The 12,122-nt window shown below is 42.1% G+C and overlaps 1 protein-coding gene across 1 annotated transcript in view; it reads right to left on the bottom strand.

Moving 5' to 3' along the window:
• Positions 1-6,762: 6,762 nt before the first annotated feature.
• Positions 6,763-12,122, bottom strand: part of LOC140500197 (uncharacterized) — a 66,382-nt gene continuing 61,022 nt past the window's right edge. The window contains exons 4-9 of the mRNA XM_072602546.1: positions 11,997-12,046; positions 11,068-11,421; positions 10,226-10,489; positions 9,755-9,808; positions 7,522-7,635; positions 6,763-7,014 (exon numbers count right to left, since the gene is read on the bottom strand). Coding sequence (XP_072458647.1) covers positions 7,523-7,635; positions 9,755-9,808; positions 10,226-10,489; positions 11,068-11,421; positions 11,997-12,046 — 835 coding nt within the window. The 3' untranslated portion in view covers positions 6,763-7,014; position 7,522. The remainder of the gene's footprint in view (positions 7,015-7,521; positions 7,636-9,754; positions 9,809-10,225; positions 10,490-11,067; positions 11,422-11,996; positions 12,047-12,122) is intronic.

Raw genomic sequence — 12,122 nt, 5'->3', positions numbered from 1 at the left:
GAACTGGTAAAGAGAGAAGAAGCAAGGCAGGACTCTGTGAGTGAGAGAGGGGGTGTTTTATATGCATGAGAGAATTGGTTTGTGGGAAGGCCTCCATTGGTAATTGTGTGGAGTTTTCTTTGTTGCTATGAGGGATTGTTTTTTTGGTGTTGAGATTTGACTTTCTGGTGTCTGAATATAATTTGGTAATGTCTTCCATGTGGACAGTCTGTTATATTTTGTGATTCAGAACTGTACTGGCATATTCATAGCTACTGTAGGAGATGTGAATATTACTTTTGTGCTACACCTGCTGATTGGAGTGTGAATTGGGAAAATATTCTAGAGTCTGTATGACTCTGGACAAGTGACTTAATCTTTGTTTGCCTCAATTTTCTCATCTATAAAATGGGGATAATAAGAGTATCAACCTCTCAGGATTGCTGTGAAGATCAAATTAGACGACAATTGGGAAGCACAAGGTCTGACACATGGCTCTTCATTTTCTTTTTCAAAGAGGACCAAGGACATCACAGAGTTGGGGTGAGGATATAATGTGTTCAGCTGTGACTGATCAATCCAATATAAGTTTAGAAGACTCTACCACATTCCAGGCCTGTGTAGTCTGTTAGATATTTGGGATGGAGATTTCTCTGGGTTTGCACAATTCACATTTCCTTTGTGCTGCTCTAATTCTGCTTTGCTCATGGAATATAGCAGCTCCTTTGAGGCAAGCATGACATGCTGGGGAATCTAATGCCACGTCTCACAATCAATATTCTTCTTCTTCAGAGAGATTTGACAGGGCCAGTGTATTACTTCTGACCAATGCATGAGTACCCACAGGAGAATTTTCACCTCTGCTAACTTATCTTGCCATATGATCTTCAAAATCTTCCTAAGTCAATTCAGACGAAAGCAGTTCAGTTTTATGTCATGGCATTATTGTACTGTTCAGGTTTCACACTTTTCTTCAGAGCCTTCCAAGCACTGAACTAGCTCTGGTGATGGGGGCATCAGCTTCATCTTCTATATGGACACCCCTGGGAGTTATACTGGTAAGGAATGTGAACTTCTCTGCAGCATCCAAAATTTCACCATTTCCTGTGACAATTTGTTTTATATATGGATGATGTGATGCTAGGTAATGGAGAACCTCTGTTTTCATGGTGTTAATTATCAGGTCAAAATCCAGCACAAGAAAGCAGAAAATTGATCCATAATTTGTTCCATTTCAGTCTCACAGTTTGCACTGAATGGACAATAATCTGCAAACAAAAACATATGCATCAATTCTCCCTCCACTTTAGTCCTGGATTTTAACTTTTTCTAGGTAAATAATTTGTCATCAGTGTGGTAGCTGAATTTGATGGTGTTTTTTTCTTTGATGAAGGCAACCAACTACAGTGCTACCACATTAGGTTAAGAAGCATGGGAAGAAGTACACAGCTCTGCTTTCCTCCACTAGAAACTGGAAAAGCATGAGATCATTGTCCTTCATCCTGAACCCATGGAGGCATGTCATCATGAAACTGGTGTACAGTACTGGTGAACTCCAGACATCAAAATTTTGCAGTGATCTTTCACAATCCATCACAAATGACAGTATCAAACGCCTTGTTCAGGTCAACGAATATTGTATGCAGACCTCTGTTCTGCTCATGACATTTCTGTTGAAGTTGTTGGACAACAAACAATATGTCAACCATTCTTTGGCTCTTTCTGAAGCCGCACTGCTTCTTCGGCAAAAAACCATCTTTCAGGTTTCCAGGTGAAGGATAAGACAATTAAGGGGAGAGAGAAAGAGAGAGAGAGAGAGAGAGAGAGAGAGAGAGAGAGAGAGAGAGAGAGCCCAATGTAAATTGTGACAGGACAGTGTTTCTCTTTCCTTTATAAAGATGGATAATGGAGGCATCCTTTATATGGGAAGTGCAGTAACTTCCTCTCATCATATAATCCAGAACATAGCAGTCAGCTTCTCTGTCAGCAGTGGATCCCCTGCCTTGTAGATCTCAGCTGGATTATAATCAGCACCAGGCACTTTACCACTTCAGAGAAACCTGATGGCATTTACTACCTCTTCTTTACTTGGAAATTCTTCTAGAGAGGGATTAATGATAACCTGAGGCTTATAATCTGTGGCTGTGGCATTAGTTAATGAGGTTAAGAACTCTAGGGAAGTTTTTGGCCCTGTCTTCGGAATCATGCCCTTATCAATATATTTCTCACAGCTACAATGTGGTTCTATCAGCACTGAGTAGTGAAGATGCATTAGTGGTGTTTGACCCCTAAATATTCTGTGTGGCATTGTAAAACCACCTTGAATTATTTCTTTCAGTATAAAATTGAATCTCATCTTCCTTCTTGCAGAGCCAAAACTCATACATCTCTCTAGGTTGTGCTTACACTTTACTTTTGACAGAGTTAAAAGCTACTTTCTTAGAGATAACCAAGGGGCTGACAAATCTCATTGCTCCTTCAATCCAATGAGAAGACAACCAATTTCCTGGGCCAGCTCTGTTCAGAATTGTAGCTATGGCTCCCAGTAAATCACACCAACTGCTTCATCACTCACCCATCACCACACAATTTCAAGATAGTTAAAAAATATATAAATATTATTATATATAATGTATAATTATATACTATATATTACATATAAATAATATAGCAAAGCAATAAAATAGTAAAATAGTGATGATTGATGATGTACTGACTTATGTGTGAAATGGACTTAAGTGAAGCACAGTTGTGCAAAGTCATTAGCTTTCCTCTGTTTCAGAGTCATAAGTCTAGTGGCAAGAGAAAAGTCAAGACAACTGGCAAGGTTCTGGGATGCAATCGATGACTTTGACGTCTTTGATGTCTGAACAAGCTCTCAGCAATCTAAGTACCTGTTTCATCCACCTTAATGGCTGTAGGAATAAATTATTCTCATCTGCCCATTCTACCAGGGGAAGTCTTCACATGCTGGGCTTACTCATTCTCCTAATTCACCAAAGTGTTTAATACCTATCAGTTACCTTCAACCTCATTTAGCCCATCTGCTGAGACAGTTTTACCAGGTGTAGCCTATGCATACTATAGCTTCTTGGAGCCACAGGTAAGAATTGGGAAAAGCCAGAAATGAAAAGTGGATGAGGAACCCTAAACAGAGCTCAGAAAGTCAGAGGTGCTACTCCTCCTTGAACACTCCATATACATGCATACCTATTATTAGCTAGCATAATAATTATCATTATGTGATCCAGATGGAAAGAGTCAGGAGAAGGGGCCTTGACCATGATGTTACTTATGCCAAGGTATTGGGTATATGCCAAGGTCCATGTTACAATGGACAAGTAGTTGATAATGTGGATTGAGCACTGGTAGTGGAATCAGGAAGACTTATCTTCCTGAGTTCAAATCCTGCCTTAGACATTTACTAGCTCTGTGACCCTAGGCACACTCATTTAACCCTATCTGCCTCAATTTCCTCATCTGTAAAATGAGCTGAAGAAGAAATGGCAAACCACTCTAGTACTGTTGCCAAGAAAACCCCAGATGTAGTAAAAAAGAAAAAGTCAGACACAACTGCAACAACAAAACAACAACCAGGTGTTGCAAATGCAGATGCTTGTGTTTCACCAACATAAATGACAGTCTCTAGGCTCTATACTCTACGTTAATAAAAAATATCTCTCCACACAAAAGTAGTATGATATAGTGGACAAAGAAATGATAGAGTAGCCAGAACATCTCAGCTCAAAGCCTACTCCCATTCACTGACTTGGAGACCCTGGGTAAGTCATTTTCCTCTTTTGATCAGCAGTTTGTTTATCTGTTCCATGAATGGGGTGGACTAGATGATTTCTATACCAAGCACCTCGTGGTTCTCACTGGTTTTCTGAATGTTGTATTGTTGGTTCCAGCCACCAACCAACTGCCAGGTGCTTCCACAGTACCACCGCTAGGGGGCAGTGTCACCATATTCATTAATGCTATAAAAATCAAGGCTTATTTCTGATTTTCACTATCACAGGTTCTTATGGACACAAATAATCTTTTCTCTTGATTTTGCAGAAATCTTGCAGATTCTCATGCTTAAAACTGAGATAGTAATAATATATTGATGCTGCTTCTTAAGATTTCCACAGGGCTTCATGTATTACAAGGCATTTTCCCAATAACAACCTTTGGATTAGTTAGTATAAACGTCATTATCCTGCTGTTGCAGATGAGGAAAGCTCCTCTATTAAGGAGTCAGTCCCAGATAAGCCTGAATCTATCTTGGACCCTAGTCTCTTTCTACCACTTCTCTTTGGATGTCCTCACTAAGTCCGATGGACTCAATTAGAGTCTTTTTGCAGAGTATACCCAAATTTATATAACTAGCTTTGATCTTTTTCCTAAACTCTGGTTCCTGAGATCATCAAATTAAGTGAAGTACATTTCCACCTGGATATCCAGGATGCATCTCAAACTCAACTTTTCTGAAATGGAACTCACTACCTTCTCCTCCAACTTGTCCCTACTCCAAGCTTCCCTATTTCTTTTGAAGCCACAGCCATTCATGTTTGTGAACTTTCCTTGTCACTTCATGCTCTCCATAACCCCAGCATCTCATCCACTTATCGTGTCTTGTCTGTTCTACTTCCCCAATATCTTTCATATCCATCATGACTCACAGACACACCATCCTCATTTAAGGTTTCATAACCTGTCCCTTGAAATATTACAAAATCTATTACTTGACCCACTTCCCTCCAGATTCTCCTGTCTCCAATCACTTCTCACAGCTGCCAAAGTAGACTTTGTTAAGTGTACCTCTGACCTTCTTTCTCAAGGAGCTTTAGTACCTCCCCATTTTTCCTAGGAATAATACAAATGCCTCAGCTTAGCAATTAAAGTCCTTCCCAATCTGACATTTAGCTTATTTCTTATCTCTCTCTTCTAGACAAACTGGCTTACTTTCTCTTCCCTAGCAACAATATTCATTCTCCTTCATTCATGTCTTTACATAAACTGTCCTTGGGGCTTAGAAAATTTCTCCTTCCTCAGTTCCTAGTCTTAGAGTTCTTTGTGTCCCTCAAGGTTCATCTCTGATAACACCTCTTTGGACAAACCTTTCAAATCCTACTGCTTTTAGTGCCCTTTCCCCTGCCACATTATTCTGTATATATGCGTATACTCTATCTCAGCCCCTCCCCTGCAGCAAGAAAACTATTAAAGCAAGGACTTTTCTTTAGGATGATTTTTTCTGTGTCCAGGACTTCACTAGCCCTGATTCTAGCCTATATAGTCCTTATGTTTTCAGGAGCAGTGTTACAAAAAGCAAGAGAGTAGCTGTCTCACTTAAGTTGATCATGAAGGTAGAATATGAACAAAGGAGCCAGCAGCCAATGTTTCCTCTGATTAGGGGGAGGAGGAATGAAGGAGAGCCCCTTTCTAAGGCCAGCAGGCTCAGTCCTAGGTGGAGACTGCAGTTATCCTCCCGTACTTAATAGATGTCTAGGGAAGGCAAAGGCTTCTTAGGATAAGGATCCAAGCCAAGTTGAGAGAACCAAGAGTTTGATTTCTGCAAATGGTTTTTGACTCCTTTAATTTTGTGCACCAGCACCACAAGGGGTCTGTGTGTGTGCGTGTGTGTTTATCTGAGATATTGATGTCTACTTGGGTTTTGATAGTTCTGTACTCTTCTGCCTAAGTCATACAAGGTCTACAGTTGATTTGGGGGTGAAGGTCATCAGTTAATGTTTAGATCCATTTGTCTTAAAGGGCTGTGATGATGCCCAGCTAGAAACAGTCAAAAGGCAATGAGCAGTGTGAATCAGAATTCCCAGAAAAGAGATCAGGCCCTGAGATCATTCTCATTTCTATAATAGGCTAGAATTTACAAAGTACCTTCTTCATAGCCACCTTGAGAGTTAGGAAGTGTCAGTAATGCTGATGTTCAATAATTTTTTGCCAAATGAAAATTTGAGGTTAGATAGATGGAAAAAAATTCCTAAAATATGGGACTATCCAAAAGCAGAATTGGTCAACAAGGTAACAAGCTGCCTCTCACTAGAAGTCTTTAAGCAGAGACTGAATGACCACTTACTAGATGGGTTACAAAGGGGATTCTTTTTCAGGTATGGGTTCAACTGAATGATCACTCAGTTAAGACCACTTTCTAGCTCTGAAAGTGAATATGTGAGGAAGCACAATGACAGGGACACAGTGAGTTGGACAGAATAAGATGGCGAAGCCCATTTCCTACCATCAAATCCCCACCCCAGGCACATTGCTGAGGTGGCTACATGGCACACTAATGGACCTGGAATTAGAAAGATCTGAGTTTGAATCTGACCTCAGACACTTACTAGCTCTGTGACCCAGGGCTAGTCTATTTGCTTCAGTTTCAAAATGTGGAGATAATAATAGTATCTATCTCCTGAGATTGTTGTGAAGATAAAATGAGATATTTGTAAACACTTTGCAAATCTTTTGGCTAAATCCCAGCTATTATTATTGTTATCACCATCATCATCACCATCATCATCATTATCATCATCATCATCATCATCATCATCATCATCATCATCATCATCATCATCATTCACCCATTAGTTCACAAGGTCTTACTCCCACCCTTTATTGGCATCCATGTTCAGGTTCCCAATACAATGAATTCATCCCCTTGTCAGCCTCAAACAGAGCCTCCAATACAAAGAAGCTTGAGGTTGGGGAGTGTTGTATCACAGTAGGTAAACTGTCAGACTCAAGTGTACTTGGGCTTTGAATACCCCACAGACACACAGAGCAGGGCAAGGCATTCTTGTCTTTATTGTAGGATTAAGGAAATGAGGAAAGCTGTATCATAGAGAATATGGACCCAGAATAAAAAGTCTGCAGTTTAAAGCTGATTAAAGATAACTGGGATAATTATGGATCCTTGGGTTCATTCTAGAGTTGTCTTCATGCAGTTGAGTTCATGCAGAGGTCATTCTGGGGTCTGCAGAGAGATCCAGAATCCATGTGGCAAATTCTCAGACCTTCTTCCTCAAGTTCTTCCTGGAGAAGCAGAACTTAGAAGTGAAATGTCAAGTAGTCAGATGCCAAACCCATTGCCATGTCCCTTCTCCTTTCCTCAAGGTCAAGTCTGAAGAAGGAGACGCAATGTGATGGAGGGGATACTGAGGGGGCAGAGATGAGACCATGGTGAAGCAGAGCCTGACAAGCTGAAGGAGGGTGAAGGGATATCTGAGATGAGAGAGAAGAGACCACAGAAGAGAGGGAGCTGAAAGGAAAATGGGGCACAGTGAGTGAGGAGGAAGTCGTGGGGAAATCCTCACAGGTGAGGAAGGATTCTGTGAGAAATAAACAATGTGTACCTCAAAGGGACTAAGGAGTGGTCTAAGGGACAGAAAAGTCCATAAGGGGCCAGAATGGAGACTGAGGAAAAGGGTGAGGCTGAGCTATGGCTGGAAGTACAGGAGAATCTGCAGAGACAGGAGACCAGGATTAATGGTCTGAGAGAACCTAGAAGGAATGAAAGATAGGCCAGAGCTAGACATTTACCTCAGGAGATAAAAGCCATGAAAGTGAAGAGGACATTGATGGCCACAGTTTTCATGAATAGCAGTCTCAGGCCCATCACACTGAGAAGAAGCTTGTTTCCCTGCACAGGTCCTTCTGCAGAGGGCAATGGTCAAAGTCAAGGGGAGGCAGACTGGATTCTAGAGTCCCACTCTAAGCAGTGGAAACATTAATCCTGGCTAACATTTAAGTAGGGCTTATAAGATTTGAAAAACAATCTACACAAAATCTCATGACATTTTCACCAAAACACCATGAGATAGGTACTGCAGTTCTTACTGCCATTTTATCAATGAGAAAAATAACTCAGAGAGTTTAATTGACTTGCCTGTGGTCACTTAGCTAGTAGGTATCATAGATGAGATTCAAGTTTAAATCTTCTGAGTCCACCTAGGATGAAGCCATACATAGCCCTCTAAGTCCTCAAGTGAGGTCCGTTGACTGAATCCAAACAGAATTAATCTTTTTATTAAGAGGATTTGTGCTGTGAAGTGTGGATTCAGTCAAAGGACCACACTTGAGGACCTAGAGGGTCACATGTGGTCTCTAGGGGTCAGGTTCCCTACCCCTGAACTAGGTATATCACAGGCATTCCAAACTGAGCCTGACTGATATGGAACTCATCTCTTTTACCCCTAAGTGTACCTTTCCTTTGAACTTCTCTATTTACGTTAAGGAACCACCACCCTTCTAATTAGTCAGATTCACAACTTGAATTTCTTTCCCCTTCCTCACCCCATTTATCCAGTATGTTATCATGTCCTTTCAGTTCTCTATGTCTTATCTCCCTTCTATGCATTCATACAGTCACCACCCTGGATCAGGGTCCCTTTATTTTTTACCTAAATTATGACAACAGTATCCTAATAAATTTTTCTGCTTCCAGTCTCTCCCCATCTCAAATATGTCATCTGCAATTGCCAAAATTATCTTCCTAAAACACAAGTCTAGCCATGTCATTTTCTCAGGTCAAGAATCTTCAATGGCTCCCTAGTGACTCCAGGATAAATTGCAATCTTTTACAATTTGTTCTCATCTACTTTTCCATGTTTAATGCACGTTATTTCCCCTTCACACATTCCATGCTTTAAACCATCTGGCCTATTTGCTGTTCCCCCAATGTGCATTCTATCTCCCAGCTCCACTACCCTCACCTGCAGTTTGGAATACATTCCCTCCTCACCTGCATTGTTAGAATTCTTAACTTCTTTCAAGTTTCAGTTCTTGAATCAATTCAAGCAGGAAGTCTTACCTCATCCCCTTATTATTGGGGCTCTTTCCCTTCTCAAATAATCATGTGTATATTTATCTGTTCATATGTTATATCTGCCCTTTTGCTGGGAGGGCAAGGAATGGCTTTCATTTTTTCCCTTGAACCCCTAATATCTTGCACAAGATCAGTGCTCAATAAATATTTGTTAGATTATTTTGGATTTGATATGAAACTTGGATGGGGAGGGAAATAAAAAAAATTGAATGATGTAAGCATGGGATAAAAAGTGAATATAACAGTGACAGAAATAGTGATGGAACAAGTGAAGGAACAAGTTTAAAGGAAACACTAACAAGCTCTGTTTGAAGTAGGATATCTGCTACAACTGTGGAAGATAAGGGTATGGAGAGGAGAGAAAGGATGTTTGGAGTAATCACTGTGGGGAATAATTATCAAGAGAGTGAATTTTAAAGGAGCATTTGGGCTCAGTTCAGTTTATGGAGTACCTCATTTCCTGAGACCTGGGTAATACTTTGAACCTGGAATTATGATACATCCAAACTGTCGAACATCACACACTCCATACCTGGGCTGATTGCTGCTCTGAACCTTGGGCTATCCCATTATCAAAGTAGGACACATAGATCCAGAAGGATTATAGATTCAGAGAACTTCACTTACAAAGGACCTGAGTAGCTAACTGCTCCAACCTGTGCCTAGAAGGAATTTCCTCTACAACATACCCCTAAGAAGTCTCATCCAGCCTTTGCTGAAATGCTACAATGAGGTGGTTCCATGGCCTCCTCAGATGGCCTGTTCCACTTTTCAACAGTCCTAATAGTCAGAAAATTATTCTTTACATGATCAAAGCTAAATTTGCCTCTTGGTAACTTCCAGGCTTTGTCAGTTTCCCCTCTGGTTGCTGTTGCATTTTTCTATTACGTGAGGCTCTCAGGTTCAGTCTCATTAGTTGTGTATTTTCACCATGAATGTTTAACTCACCCATGAGATGTTTCTCAGGACAAGATGGTTTCTGCTCAGAAGCAATCCCAGGGTCTGGTCCAGTAGGATATGAAACCAGAAACACATCCTCAGACACTGCTCTGATCTTCAGTAAGCCCAGGACTGGCCTCCCCAGTGTATACCACCCCCCCACCTCCATTTCAGAAACTATCTTTCCAGACTAGGATCATGTCCTGATCCTAGCTGCTCCCCTTCAATCCAAGACCTAGTCCCCAGACCAGGATTCCTATCTGTAGCATCATTACCGCTTTTCCTATGATACTCCTTTCCATTTTAGGACCCACATTCTAATTCCTTTTCCCTAACTTATGACTTTGCTTAGCACCCTGTAATACCTCTCCACAGACACACCCTACATCCCTGTACCTGTCCTTCAGTGAATACACACTTCTTAAACTGAAGTATCCCCATCCTTCCCCCCAATTTGTGTCATCCAGAGGCTAATCATACCTGGCTGGTGGGATACATGTATCACTTTTCCAAGGTGATTCACTAAGCAGGTTACTGTATCATTCTCACCAACCCTGCCAATCTGGACAGCACTGTAGGTGCCATTGGCCATGGGAATTAGAGTAAGAGGCTGGGCTGAGATCAAAGCCCCAGGGGAGTCCAGGGATACACTGAGTTCCTTGGGGTAGAAGTTCCTGATCAGGCAGGCCACAGAATCCTGATCCCTCATCATGAACACGCTGGGTGATAGGGAGGCTTGAGGTCCTGTAATCAAATGATGGCTTCCTGTCCCCTATCTGGACCTAGCCCCAGATATGGGAAAGGCACATATATGACCAACATATAACTATGCAAAGTAAACTTTACCCCCAACTTTCCTGCCCCCTTCCCCTAAGGCTGGTTCTAGATGTGGGAAGCAAATTCATGTGACCAAGTAACTGTAAAAAAACCTCAGCCCCATTTCCTGCCCCAGCCACAGCCTGGTTCCCATGTCCCCAACTCACATGCTTATACAGACCCGCAGACCACAGTCTCCTTTCCCCTTCCCAATTCCTCCCCTCCTCATTGTCACTTGCATTGACAAGTCTCAGGATTTGATTCCTGAGTGTTGCAAGTCCACGGGCCTTATGATGTGACCCCAAAGCTCTTTAATGACCTACCACTATCCATCCCCAGGGATTTTAGCTCAGAGTAAGAATGTTAACTATACATGGTCACAGAATACACTGCAATATAGACAGGGGAGATGGGAAAACCTATTTCTGGTCTAGGCCCCACACTGATTGATTATGTGACCTGACATCTTAGGGTTTTCTTAGGTCTGGGGTAGTAGAGGCACTCACCAGGCTCCACAGTTACATCTGTCCCACGACCAAAGACCAGTTTGTCTGTGTCATCTCCCTTGCCCACCCTCCTTGCACAGTGGTATTGACCAGAATCTCTGAGGTTCAGGCCCTCAATCTGTAGGAAAATCCGGCTGCCAGTGTCCTCCCTGGATGTGGTGATTCGGTCTTCAGCAGTATCTGCAGAACTACTGTCGAGACTGGTCAACCACAGTGGGGCATGGCCAGGGGCCCAAAGATACCAGCCAAGTTTGCTTGTCTTGAACGGGAAACCAGAGGTTTGGCATTTGAGTTCGAGGGTCTTTCCAGCATAATGGAGGCCTCCCCCTGACTCCATCAGTTCTGTCCGTTCCACTGAATGAATCAGAGATGGGAGTGGTGTAAGTAGGGTCAATCCATCAATGCCTCTTCCTTTGAGATAGAGCTTTAATTCCCCTTACTCACTCATATCTCAACCCTAACCCATCTCCCCACCACCACCTTAGACCTATGGAGGAAAGGATGTAGGGGAAAAATGACCCATGGCATCAGGAAAGGTCAAGTTTGTTGTTGGCATCCAGGGAATCACAGAGGTCAAGGTTGGTCCTGGGATCATAGGAATTGTCCCTGGGTCAGATGCCTCCCAGATTTTCAGAGGTTCTGAGTGTCAAAAGAATTTCAAGGGTGAGGAGATAGAGGTTCATGGGTATGGGGAGACTGACAGGATTGGGGTTTCCTGGAGCGAGCAAGAGAGAGGGTCTATCTGAAAATAGTGTTAGTCACAGAAACTCACAACACTCCTCAGGACATAGGATGACTTGAACCATCAACCCACCTCAATGCTCCCCCATCCCAATATACCTGTAGCTCTTTCAGGATTCAATGGAATGAAATCCCCCGTCAAGCTTTACCCACCCTTGCACACATTCCCAGAAAACATGAAAACTTACCTGGCAACACAGTCACTTCTGTTCCAGGACCAAAATCTTCCCAGGAGCTGCTCACATTGACACAGGAAATAACCTAAACCCCTTCTCTCCACAGAACCATCCTTAGGAAGGATAGAAGAACATGAG

This window comes from Notamacropus eugenii, chromosome 4 (genome assembly GCF_028372415.1).
Source record: "Notamacropus eugenii isolate mMacEug1 chromosome 4, mMacEug1.pri_v2, whole genome shotgun sequence".
In the NCBI taxonomy this organism is placed as follows: Eukaryota; Metazoa; Chordata; class Mammalia; order Diprotodontia; family Macropodidae; genus Notamacropus; species Notamacropus eugenii.
This window is presented reverse-complemented; position numbering and strand designations above follow the sequence as displayed.